This window comes from Ranitomeya imitator, chromosome 5, assembly GCF_032444005.1.
Source record: "Ranitomeya imitator isolate aRanImi1 chromosome 5, aRanImi1.pri, whole genome shotgun sequence".
Taxonomy (NCBI): Eukaryota; Metazoa; Chordata; class Amphibia; order Anura; family Dendrobatidae; genus Ranitomeya; species Ranitomeya imitator.
Genome location: NC_091286.1, coordinates 396,639,790 through 396,652,599, shown reverse-complemented (window position 1 = coordinate 396,652,599; position 12,810 = coordinate 396,639,790). Strand labels below are relative to the sequence as shown.

At 42.6% G+C, this 12,810-nt stretch overlaps 1 protein-coding gene across 6 annotated transcripts in view; it reads left to right on the top strand.

The window, feature by feature from the left end:
- Window positions 1-12,810, top strand: part of ARHGEF10 (Rho guanine nucleotide exchange factor 10) — a 296,127-nt gene that overhangs the window by 193,527 nt on the left and 89,790 nt on the right. For all 6 annotated transcript variants that reach the window (XM_069726905.1, XM_069726904.1, XM_069726903.1 and 3 more), the window contains 2 exons: window positions 11,613-11,740; window positions 11,832-11,932. In XM_069726905.1, coding sequence (XP_069583006.1) covers window positions 11,613-11,740; window positions 11,832-11,932 — 229 coding nt within the window. The remainder of the gene's footprint in view (window positions 1-11,612; window positions 11,741-11,831; window positions 11,933-12,810) is intronic.

Here is a 12,810-nt window from a genome sequence, read left to right as displayed (position 1 = left end):
TGTTGCCTGTCGTTGTTCTAGTAAGACTTGCAAGAACCTGATCAGCCATTGAAACGCCTGCCGTGAAGATCCAGGGGCACAGTTTTTCAACTATGAGCCGCAGTACTCAACGACACTGCTCTGTAACTGTCCATGGCCTGCCACGTTAGGCTGGGTTGCTTGTGGTTTATAAACATTTTGATTTTTTTAATACCACAACAGTTGATTGTGGAATATTTAGGAGGGTGGATATTTCATGAACTGACCTTGTACAATGATGCTTGAATTCAGATGACTCTTTAGAACGGCCCGTTTCTTCATAGATGTTTGTAAAGACAGACTGCCCGTCTTGGGGCTGGATTTTATATACCTTTGTCAATGGGACACAATAAAAAAAGTGAATTCATTGATTATGATGTTTGTCCCAATCCTTTTAAGACTGTGTGCACACGTTGCGGATTTTTTGTGTTTTTTTCACTATAAAAACGCATTAAAAACGCATACATTATGCATCCCATCATTTAGAATGCATTCCACAATTTTTGTGCAGATGATGCGTTTTTTTCAGCGAATAAAAAACACATCGCGGAAAAAAACGCAGCATGTTCATTAAGTTTGCGGATTTTTCACGTTTTTCCCACTATTTTATGCATTGGGAAGCTCTGGGAAAAAACGCGCAAAAAACACATGCGGATTTCTTGCAGAAAATGTCCTGTTTTGCGCAGGAAATTTCTGCAAGAATTCCTGAACATGTGCACATAGCCTTAAAGTCCATCTAGTGCAGATATTGCATACATTCTACAATATATTTCAAAGGTAATGTGGCATTGTATTGTAAAGACTATCTCTTGACAGCTCTGTTTTCTCTACTTGTTCCTTTCGTTATTGGAGACAAATGATTCAGGACTCACACATCAGTTTTTGTTTTTTTTTTGCACTTGAGCTGTCAATTATTTTTATGGCTAGATTACAGACCTATTACAATCAATGTACCTTTTCACATGCGTTATTTTTTTTCTTTATTGACCTATTGTTTACAAAAAAACAAAATGCAGATGGTTTACTTTGATCCATGTATCCGCTGTTTCCTGCCAATGCAAGTCAATTGCCCTAGATAAAAAAACAGAACAGATTGCACAAGTGACATATTTTACTGTCACAAGGATTTTGCTCCCCCATCTGAGAACATCATGATTTCAGGACAGACACCCTGATATCACTCGTGTCACTTACTGGGTTGCTCTCTGCAGTTTTGATAAGATCACTGTTTTATCTGCTGCAGATCTACCAGGTCTTTTCGCGGACCGTGTGTCCATGTGCAAAACACGGAGACGTGTCAGTGTTCGTGGGAGCGCACAGATCACACGGACCCATTAAAGTCAATGGGTGCGTGTAAACACATACCGCACACGGATGCTGTTCGTGTGATTTTGTTAAAGTCATAGGGTTAAAATTGAAACAAATTGTTTCAGGATACGGACAGCACACAGACAATAAAAACGGACACACGGATAGCACACGGATGGCCTACGTGGACACACGGACACGGATAGCTCCGGGACCATTTCTTCCGGTACCGGAAATATCTGGACGTGTGAGACTGGCCTAACCCTGCTCACACCACTGATTGGCAGCTTTGTGTGTACACTGTACGGTAGCAGAAAGCTGTCGATCAATGGTGGGAACAGGATTGTATAGAGTTCGTGAATATTGAGATCTAGATGACTGCAGGATTACTAGTCCTCTAGTCATTATCTCCTGCTGATAAAACTGATTTTATGATTATTACAGAAAGTATCCCAGTACGTGATACATCCCTGGAATCTGGGTCTCTACTTCTATACTATGCTGCTTTCCTGGTGAAATAATTTCTTTAAGGACTCCTTCAATTGTCCAGTTTTCGCATACGAGTGCTATCCGTGTTATCCACATATTGCACTTGTACCTGTGATAGTCTACGGCCATTCACATGTCCATGATTTTTCGCGGAGACATGTCCGATTTTGATCCAAGGGTCTGAGCAAAGTAATCAATGCAAGTCACTAGGTCCATGAAAAAATCAAACTGCTCTCAGGTGACATCCTATTTTCATGGGCTGTCTGAATGGAAAAGGTGGATAAACTTTATTTTTCTTTTATTTCTCCACATGCGAGAAAAACGGATGACACTCAGATGACATTCTCTCTGATCAAACGCTGATCAAAATAATCGGTCCATTTTTCGCATACGTGCAAAAAATTGAATGTGAATGAGCCCGAATGGGTAGAAGAAGCCAAGAAATTTAGTTTTCTTTGTACAAGAAAGATAGATGCAATGAGGTTTGTAAAAAGTAACATGAATATCAAAAGCGGATCCATCACACTGAAAAAAAAAAACTATGAAAGAAATAACCTGACATGTGAAGCCGGCCTTAAGGCTCTGTCATGGGGATACCGCGACAGAGAGAGGACAGAAGATCACGACGTTTGGCTACACATGCATCTGCGTTGGTTGGATCTGCTTTGCCTTCTAGTTAGTTAGCTGTGCATATTTGCCTTGCGCTGTAGCAAGGGTTAAACAGTTCTTTTGGTCTCCTAGAACTCTCTGTCCTGAGTTATCTCGGCTGTTCTGATTTCTCCACTCCCCTCTGTTATAAATGCTGGCCTCTTAGCTTGAGTAGATACCAGTGATGGCTTGCTATAACCTGGTTTATAGCTGGAGGTGTGAGCTGTGTGAAGGGGGGTGATCTAGGAGTCGTCTCTAGAGATATGTTTGATAGTTTTTGAGTGTCTTCCTTTGCCTTATCTCCTATTTGGTTTGCCTCACATTTTCCTTCTCCTTTCTGTAGCCTGAGAGCTGGTTGAGTGATTGCTGTTTCTTTTATCCTTGTCTGTTATCCTTTGTGACTTTGTTAGAGCAGGACTAGCTTTCCTGCTGCCCTAGGCACTAGTCAGGGTCTTTGTCGGGATAAGACCGGAATAGGAGCGTGATCGCCGCAGCGGGTGAAAGAACCAGTCTAGGGATGCTAGGGACCTTAGAGTTGCGCAGAACAAGTGTCATTGATGCTTCCCTTCCATCTCACCGTGCGCCCATCTGGCTAAAGTGTGACAGACTCATTCAGATGTTAGTGATTTTCTCATATGAGAAAATCAGTCCAAGTTTCATCAGTTGTTTTTTTTTTATCAAGGTTTTGTTAGTTTCAGTTCCTACCATGTCAGTTTGGTCGGAATTTCATCAGTTTTTCTTGGGTGAGAAATGAAAATAAATAAATACATACATTTCTTTTTTGGCATCCAGTGCTTTTTTTTCATGGACCCTTCAACACTGCTAATTTTGATCTGACACTTTGATCAATATTAGTCATGCCTCCTCTATTTTCTGCGGACTGTGCGACAAGTGTACTACCCCAATCACTGTTATAGCTACTATTGCTATGTGGGAAAAAAGTGGATAGCGTTCATACCTTTTTTTTTTTTTTTTTTTTTTGTATGTCTGAATAAGGCCTTAGTCTGATTTTACAAGTTCTAAATAATGGGGATTTTCTTTTTTGAATAAGAAGGGACCATGCTTAAGTGTTGTTAAAAGGAGTGATTTCGGGAGGCAGTAACTTGTCAAAATCATTGGTGTTTTAAATAGCTCATCAATAGCATAAAATGGCCTTAGTTAAGCAAATAGTTTGGACCTTGTATATGATAGTTACCATCTCATGAAAGCGTTCTGCACATGGATTGACTAACCGAGAATGCAGTTTATCAACCGACCCTTCTCTGAGATTCCTATGGAAAGTGTGTGTCTTAGTTACCAGACGCTCTGACGATATCTGAGGAGGCACACTGTGTAACAGTATAAATGTCACTTAACATCTGAGCCTGGTTTCCGATCATCTTACAACTTCTCCTATTCATAAAATTAACATTTCTTCTGAGACCGAGCTCCACTTCTCTCCTTTTAAAGATTAGAGGAATACCAAACCTAGAAATAAACAAGAACAAAAAAATGCCTAAGTCCGGAAGACCTCCTGCAAGTTTCTTAATAATGCTAATTATTAGAAATCTTGCTGTCCATGTACATGTGCTGCAGGGCAACGGTTTGACACCTATTCCAGATTAATATGGCTTCCTTTAAGCTGTGCATTTTGTTCACCGAGTCACCTGGACTAAAGTGCTTAAATCCCATTGATATCGGGGATTGGCCGACAGTATTGTGTATGTATAGGGGCCTTCTGATCCTCTCCCATCAGATGGGTTTTGGGGAGTTAAAGGGAACCTGTCACCCTGGTTTTTCAGTACGAGATAAAAATACTGTTAAATAGGGCCTGAGCTGTGCGTTACTATAGTGTATTTTGTGTACCCTGATTCCACCCCTAAGCTGCCGAAATAACTTGCCAAAGTCGCCGTTTTCGCCTGTCAATCAGGCTGGTCAGGTCATATAGGCGTGGCGACATCGCTGTATCTTCCCCCAGATCTTGCATATATTTCCTTTGGTGGCGTAGTGGTTTGCGCATGCCCATCTTCTGAATCCACTGGGCAGGAGAAGAAAAAACGCGCGATCGGCGCTATTTCCCTGGTGATCTGTGGGGGCGGCCATCTTCCTGAGGCCGCGCGTGCGCATATGGAGTCCTCTGCTGCCCGGGGCTTCAGGAAAATGGCCGCCGCGATCTCCATCTGCGCACGCACGGCATCCCGCGGCGGCCATTTTCCTGAAGCCGAGTTCGCATCTCAACTTCAGGAAAATGGCCACCACGATCTCCATCTGCGCACGCGCGGCATCCCGCGGCCATTTTCCTGAAGCCCCGGGCAGCAGAGGACTCCATATGCGCACGCGCGGCCTCAGGAAGATGGCCGCCCCCACAGATCACCAGGGAAATAGCGCCGATCGTGCGTTTTTTCTTCTCCTGCCCAGTGGATTCAGAAGATGGGCATGCGCAAACCACAACGCCACCAACGGAAAGATATGCAAGATCTGGGGGAAGATACAGCGATGTCGCCACGCCCATCTGACCTGACCAGCCTGATTGACAGGCGAAAACAGCGACTTTGGTAAGTTATTTCGGCAGCTTAGGGGTGGAATCAGGGTACACAAAATACACTATAGTAACGCACAGCTCAGGCCCTATTTAACAGTATTTTTATCTCGTACTGAAAAACCGGGGTGACAGGTTCCCTTTAACCCCTTTCTGCCATTGGACGTAATATTCCGTCCATGTGGGGTGGGCCTTAATTCCCAAGGACGGAATATTACGTCCAGCGCGATCGGCCGCGCTCACGGGGGGAGCGCCGCCGATCGCGGCCGGGTGTCAGCTGCTTATCGCAGCTGACATCCGGCACTATGTGCCAGGAGCGGTCACGGACCGCCCCCGGCACATTAACCCCCGGCACACCGCGATCAAAGATGATCGCGATGTGCCGGCGGTGCAGGGAAGCATCGCGCAGGGAGGGGGCTCCCTGCGGGCTTCCCTGAGACCCCCGCAGCAACGCGATGTGATCGCGTTGCTCCGGGGGTCTCCTACCTCCCTCCCTGCAGTAAGTCCCGGATCCAAAATGGCCGCGGATCCGGGTCCTGCAGGGAGGGAGGTGGCTTACCAAGTGCCTGCTCAGAGCAGGCACTTGGTAACGCTGCACTGCTCTCAGACAGATCGGTGATCTGTCAGAGTGCTGTGCAAACTGGCAGATCACCGATCTGTATTGTCCCCCCCTGGGGCAAAGTAAAAAAGTAAAAAAAAAAATTTCCAAGTGTGTAAAAAAAAAAAAAAAAAAAAAAAAAAAAATCCTAAATAATGAAAAAAAAAACAATATATTATTCCCATAAATACATTTCTTTATCTAAATAAAAAAAACAAAACAATAAAAGTACACATATTTAGTATCTCCGCGTCCGTAACGACCCGACCTATAAAACTGGCCCACTAGTTAACCCCTTCAGTAAACACCGTAAGAAAAAAAAAAAAAAAACGAGGCAAAAAACAACGCTTTATTATCATACCGCCAAACATAAAGTGGAATAACACGCGATCAAAAAGACGGATATAAATAACCATGGTACCGCTGAAAGCGTCATCTTGTCCCGCAAAAAACGAGCCACCATACAGCGACAACAGCAAAAAAATAAAAAAGTTATAGTCCTCAGAATAAAGCGATGCAAAAATAATTATTTTTTTCTATAAAATAGTTTTTATCGTATAAAAGCGCCAAAACATAAAAAAATGATATAAATGAGGTGTCGCTGTAATCGTACTGAACCGAAGATTAAAACTGCTTTATCAATTTTACCAAACGCGGAACGGTATAAACGCCTCCCCCAAAAGAAATTCATGAATAGCTGGTTTTTGGTCATTCTGCCTCACAAAAATCGGAATAAAAAGCGATCAAAAAATGTCACGTGCCCGAAAATGTTACCAATAAAAACGTCAACTCGTCCCGCAAAAAACAAGACCTCACATGACTCTGTGGACTCAAATATGGAAAAATTATAGCTCTCAAAATGTGGTAACGCAAAAAATATTTTTTGCAATAAAAAGCGTCTTTCAGTGTGTGACGGCTGCCAATCATAAAAATCCGCTAAAAAACCCGCTATAAAAGTAAATGAAAAAAATGTATTTATTTCCATTTTCCCATTAGGGCTAGGGTTAGGGTTAGGGCTAGGGCTAGGGTTAGGGTTAGGGCTAGGGTTAGGGCTAAGGTTAGGGTTAGGGCTAGGGCTAGGGCTAGGGTTAGGGTTGGGACTAGGGTTAGGGTTAGGGCTAGGGCTAGGGTTAGGGTTAGGGTTGGGGCTAGGGTAAGGGCTAGGGTTAGGGTTAAGGCTACAGTTAGGGTTGGGGCTAAAGTTAGGGTTAGGGTTTGGATAACATTTGCGATTGGGATTAGGATTAGGGGTGTGTCTGGGTTAGAGGTGTGGTTAGGGTTACCGTTGGGATTAGGGTTAGGGGTGTGTTTGGATTAGGGTTTCAGTTATAATTGGGGGGTTTCCACTATTTAGGCACATCAGGGGGATCTCCAAACGCGACATGGCGACCGATCTCAATTCCATCCAATTCTGCATTGAAAAAGTAAAACAGTGCTCCTTCCCTTCCGAGCTCTCCCGTGTGCCCAAACAGGAGTTTACCCCAACATATGGGGTATCAGCGTACTCAGGACAAATTGGACAACAACTTTTGGGGTCCAATTTCTCCTGTTACCCTTGGGAAAATACAAAACTGGGGGCTAAAAAATAATTTTTGTGGGAAAAAAAGAGATTTTTTATTTTCACGGCTCTGCGTTATAAACTGTAGTGAAACACTTGGGGGCTCAAAGTTCTCACAACACATCTAGATAAGTTCGTGGGGGGGTCTAGTTTCCAACATGGGGTCACTTGTGGGGGTTTCTACTGTTTAGGTATATTAGGGGCTCTGCAAACGCAATGTGACGCCTGCAGACCATTCCATTTAAGTCTGCATTCCAAATGGCGCTCCTTCCCTTCCGAGCCCTCCCATGCGCCCAAACGCTGGTTCACCCCACATATGGGGTATCAACGCACTCAGGACAAATTGGACAACAACTTTTGGGGTCCAATTTCTCCTTTTACCCTCGAGAAAATACAAAACTGGGGGCTAAAAAATAATTTTGAGGGGAAATTTTTTATTTTATTTTCACGGCTCTGCGTTATAAACTGTAGTGAAATACTTGGGGGCTCAAAGTTCTCACAACACATCTAAATAAGTTCCTTGGGGGGTCTAGTTTCCAATATGGGGTCACTTGTGGGGGGTTTCTACTGTTTAGGTACATTAGGGGCTCTGCAAACACAATGTGACGCCTGCAGACCATTCCATCTAAGTCTGTATTCCAAATGGCTCTCCTTCCCTTCCGAGCCCTCCCATGCGCCCAAACGCTGGTTCTCCCCCACATATAGGGTATCAGCGCACTCAGGACAAATTGCACAACAACTTTTGGGGTCCAATTTCTCCTGTTACCCTCAGGAAAATACAAAACTGGGGGCTAAAAAATTATTTTTGTGGGAAAAAAATTTTGTTTTATTTTTACGGCTCTGCATTATAAACTTCTGTGAAGCTCTTATTGGGTCAAAGTGCTCACCACACATCTAGATAAGTTCCTTAGGGGGTCTACTTTTCAAAATGGTGTCACTTGTGGGGGGTTTCAATGTTTAGGTACATCAGTGGCTCTCCAAACGCAACAATGGCGTCCAATCTCAATTCCTGTCAATTTTGCATTGAAAGGTCAAACGGCGCTCCTTCCCTTCCGAGCTCTCCCATGCGCCCAAACAATGGTTTACCCCCACATATGGGGTATCAGAGTACTCAGGACAAATTGTGCCACAACTTTTGTGGTCCAATTTCTTCTCTTACCATTGGGAAAATAAAAAATTGGGGGCGAAAAGATAATTTTTGTGAAAAAAAAATGATTTTTTTATTTTTACGGTTCTGCATTATAAACTTCTGTGAAGCACTTGGTGGGTCAAAGTGCTCACCACACCTCTAGATAAGTTCCTTAGGGGGTCTACTTTCCAAAATGGTGTCACTTGTGGGGGGTTTCAATGTTTAGGCACATCAGTGGCTCTCCAAACGCAACATGGCGTCTCATCTCAATTCCTGTCAATTTTGCATTGAAAGGTCAAACGGCGCTCCTTCCCTTCCGAGCTCTCCCATGCGCCCAAACAATGGTTTACCCCCACATATGGGGTATCAGAGTACTCAGGACAAATTGTGCCACAACTTTTGTGGTCCAATTTCTTCTCTTACCATTGGGAAAATAAAAAATTTGGGGCGAAAAGATAATGTTTGTGAAAAAAAAATGATTTTTTATTTTTACGGTTCTGCATTATTAACTTCTGTGAAGCACTTGGTGGGTCAAAGTGCTCACCACACCTCTAGATAAGTTCCTTAGGGGGTCTACTTTCCAAAATGGTGTCACTTGTGGGGGGTTTCAATGTTTAGGCACATCAGTGGCTCTCCAAACGCAACATGGCGTCCCATCTCAATTCCAGTCAACTTTGCATTGAAAAGTCAAATGGCGCTCCTTCCCTTCCGAGCTCTGCCATGCGCACAAACTGTGGTTAACCCCCACATATGGGGTATCAGCGTACTCAGGACAAATTGTACAACAACTTTTGGGGTCCATTTTCTCCTGTTACCCTTGGCAAAATAAAACAAATTGGAGCTGAAGTAAATTTTTTGTGAAAAAAAGTTAAATGTTAATTTTTATTTAAACATTCCAAAAATTCCTGTGAAGCACCTGAAGGGTTAATAAACTTCTTGAATGTGGTTTTGAGAACCTTGAGGGGTGCAGTTTTTAGAATGGTGTCACACTTGGGTATTTTCTATCATATAGACCCCTCAAAATGACTTCAAATGAGATGTGGTCCCTAAAATAAAATGGTGTTGTAAAAATGAGAAATTGCTGGTCAACTTTTAACCCTTATAACTCCCTAACAAAAAAAAATTTTTGGTTCCAAAATTGTGCTGATGTAAAGTAGACATGTGGGAAATGTTACTTATTAAGTATTTTGTGTGACATATCTCTGTGATTTAATTGCATAAAAATTCAAAGTTGGAAAATTGCGAAATTTTCAAAATTTTCGCCAAATTTCCGTTTTTTTCACAAATAAACGCAGGTAATATCAAAGAAATTTTACCACTATAATGAAGTACAATATGTCACGAGAAAACAATGTCAGAATCACCGGGATCCGTTGAAGCGTTCCAGAGTTATAACCTCATAAAGGGACAGTGGTCAGAATTGTAAAAATTGACCCGGTCCATAACGTGCAAACCACCCTTGGGGGTAAAGGGGTTAAGCATCTGGTCTACTGAATTTCAGTAGTTGATCCTTTTCTTTTCATGTGAGACACAAGCTGTTGCCAGAGGATAATTTCAGCCGCTCTCTGAGGATGCAGGTGGCCGAGCCTAGCGTTCCTGTGTATGGAGGAGTTGGGAGAGATAGCTGTGACTGCTCATTTGACAGATGTCTAATGCATATATTTTTTTAATGGAACCTGTTGTGTCCAGAAACGCCATATACCTGAATTTATTGGGGTAATCTGCTGGTAAATGTAGTTAAAATTACATTGCTCAGCCTTACTGGAGCGTCGGCTACAGGAATAAAATTAATTTTTATATCGCCATGTAACTGCTCGCTTCCAGTCTTCGGGGTGGTGCAAGGAGTGATTACAGTCCTCGTTCGCTATACAGTAAGCGCACTGTAATTGATTGACAGGCTGTTCTGCAGAGTATGTGTGCAGAGTGGGCTGTCAATGGCAGGGAGAGATTTCAGGCCATTACAGGGAGGATAGAAGTTCATTCTCCCAATGTAGTTGCTGCTCCAGTAAGGCAGGCAGATATGATTATAGCTCTATATGTCTGTATATGTAACCTATAGCTGCAGGTGAATAGGATGCCTTGATCTGACAGGTTCTCCTTAAAACAAAAAAAAAAGCCACATCCTGTAGACAAGTAGAGATGTTATTAGACTTGTTGACCTCAGTAGTGTATTGTTTTCAGTGTGTGTATTCCCATTTTCTAAATTAATGGCTTTATGGCATTGATGCATAATATGGGAAAAGCACTTTAGGTCACATTCACATGACCATATCTGATTTCCTTCAGAGAAAAACAGAAGTGTTAGGGTGTCTTCAGTGTGTATTCTATGGTATCTCTCTAAGATAGACTTCCATGCTCCAGACCCAACTATAAAAATTGACCAGAATTGGGCATACATTGAGTTTTCCTCAGATCGGGTCAGTAGATTCATGAAAAAAGAAAAGTGTTAACAGCCCCACTGACTTATGGGTCAGTGAGCTGCCAAAGCAAACAGATGAGAAAAGGGAACACAAATGACCCAGCCAAGTCTCCCAAAGCACCATTATTTTTTTTTTTTTTACCAACCCTTTGCTAATTGGGACCCCTCTACAACTTATACATTCCATATTAGGAATTGGTGGAAACAAGCCCATTATCAATGGTTAGTTACCTTAATTTCTAGTCAGAAAACACTTTACTATTATACAGCAAAAAAAAAGTCATTTTAGGTTTGAACATGTTCTGCTAATTAGAATACGTTGTAGGCAAGGTAGAGCTGGTCTTCTACAGGCAGATATTACTCAGAGCTGTGCTAGTCCCTTAAGCCCCCGTCACACAAAGCGAGATCGCTGCTGAGTCACAAGTTTTGTGACGCAACAGCGACCTCAGTAGCGATCTCGCTATGTGTGACACGTAGCAGCGACCAGGCCCCTGCTGTGAGATCGCTGGTCGTGTCGGAATGGCCTGGACCTTTTTTTGGTCGTTGAGGTCCCGCTGGGTAGCACACATCGCTGTGTTTGACACCTTACCAACGACCTCATGACAGGACGTCCCTCATTGAGGTCTGTTAATCGTCATGAAATAGCTGCCATGTGACATCGTTGTACAGGTCGCTACAGGTCGCAGCATCGCTGCTGCGTCGTTGGGGAGATCTCACAGTTTGACATCTCACCAGCGACCACATAGCGACGCAGCAACGATCCCTGACAGGTCGTATCGTTGTCGGGATCGCTGTAGCGTCGCTAAGTGTGACGGGGCCTTTACTGCTCTTACTGCCTGATGACACATGTAATAGGTATTGGGGAGGAAAGTGCTCACTTTAACAATTGTATATCTATTTTGTGAACTGATTAATCCTCTATTTTAGAATTTGAATCCCACAATTGCTCAGGACTGGTCTTCAGGATTACAAAGACTGATCTTGAAGAAAGAGAATGAAATTCGAGCTGCAGACCGCTGCAGAATTCAGCTCCAGCTTCCTGGCAAGCATGACAAGTCAGTGGTATTTGTTTTTGATAATTTTCTGAGACAGTAAATATTTCCACCACGCATAGTCTTTTCATCTTCTTTTCTAAATGTGTTTCAGATCAGGAAGGGCCACTTTCTTTACTGCAGTCTTTAATACATTTACTCCTGCTGCAAAACAGTCATGGATCAATAATTTACAGATGGCAAAACTTGCTCTTGGTAAGTGCTTGCTGGTTGTGATGTAAAATATGCCTTTCATGTACATAAAAGAATAATTCAGTATGACTCCACAGGTACTTTAGCAGCAGGCAGTTTCTAATTTGGAAGCTTAGCAACTCTTGATTGTAATGGTCGCACCTGTCAGTTTATTATTAACATTTATTATTGCATTATAGATATATAGTTATAGTCATATAGTTATAGTAATGGTTCTGAGTAAAGAATGCCTTCATTGAAATACTCTTACATTATAGGTTGTATCATACAAAACATGAGATAAAAACAAAGTGAGTAAATACCCTGTAGTAAGTAAATAAAAAAGTAGTTCTAATAAATAACATAGGATACTCAGTTAACACAATTTTGAGCAAAAAAGCATAAAAACTATGCCACCGCGACAAGGTGTACCCAACCAGGACAGTCCTATCTCTAGTATTAAACCTCTCTTTGTTTGAGCAGATTTCAAAATAGATGGGGTGAGAGCAGGTACAGACTGGGGCTGAAATTCAGCCTTGGCATTTGAAATCACACAGGCCCGTGTTGTCCCCGTCCCCAAGCACTAGATGGGATACATTACAAATGTTTCCCTAGATGGAGGAAAGGAAGATTTACTACAAGACCAATATTTCTAATGATACCCGTGGCCTGCTGGGGTAAGTGAAGGAGTCAGCGACTTTGTGCTTCATCACAATTTTTAGCAGTATGGGTGTCTTGAGAACACCAATTCTGTTAACAATAGTTACATAGTTATTAAGGTTGAAGGAAGACTATATGTCCATCTAGTTCAACCCATAGCCTAACCTAACTTGCCCTAACATGTTGATCCAGAGGAAGGCAAAAAAAACCCATGTGGCAAAGAGTAAGCTCCACATTGGGGA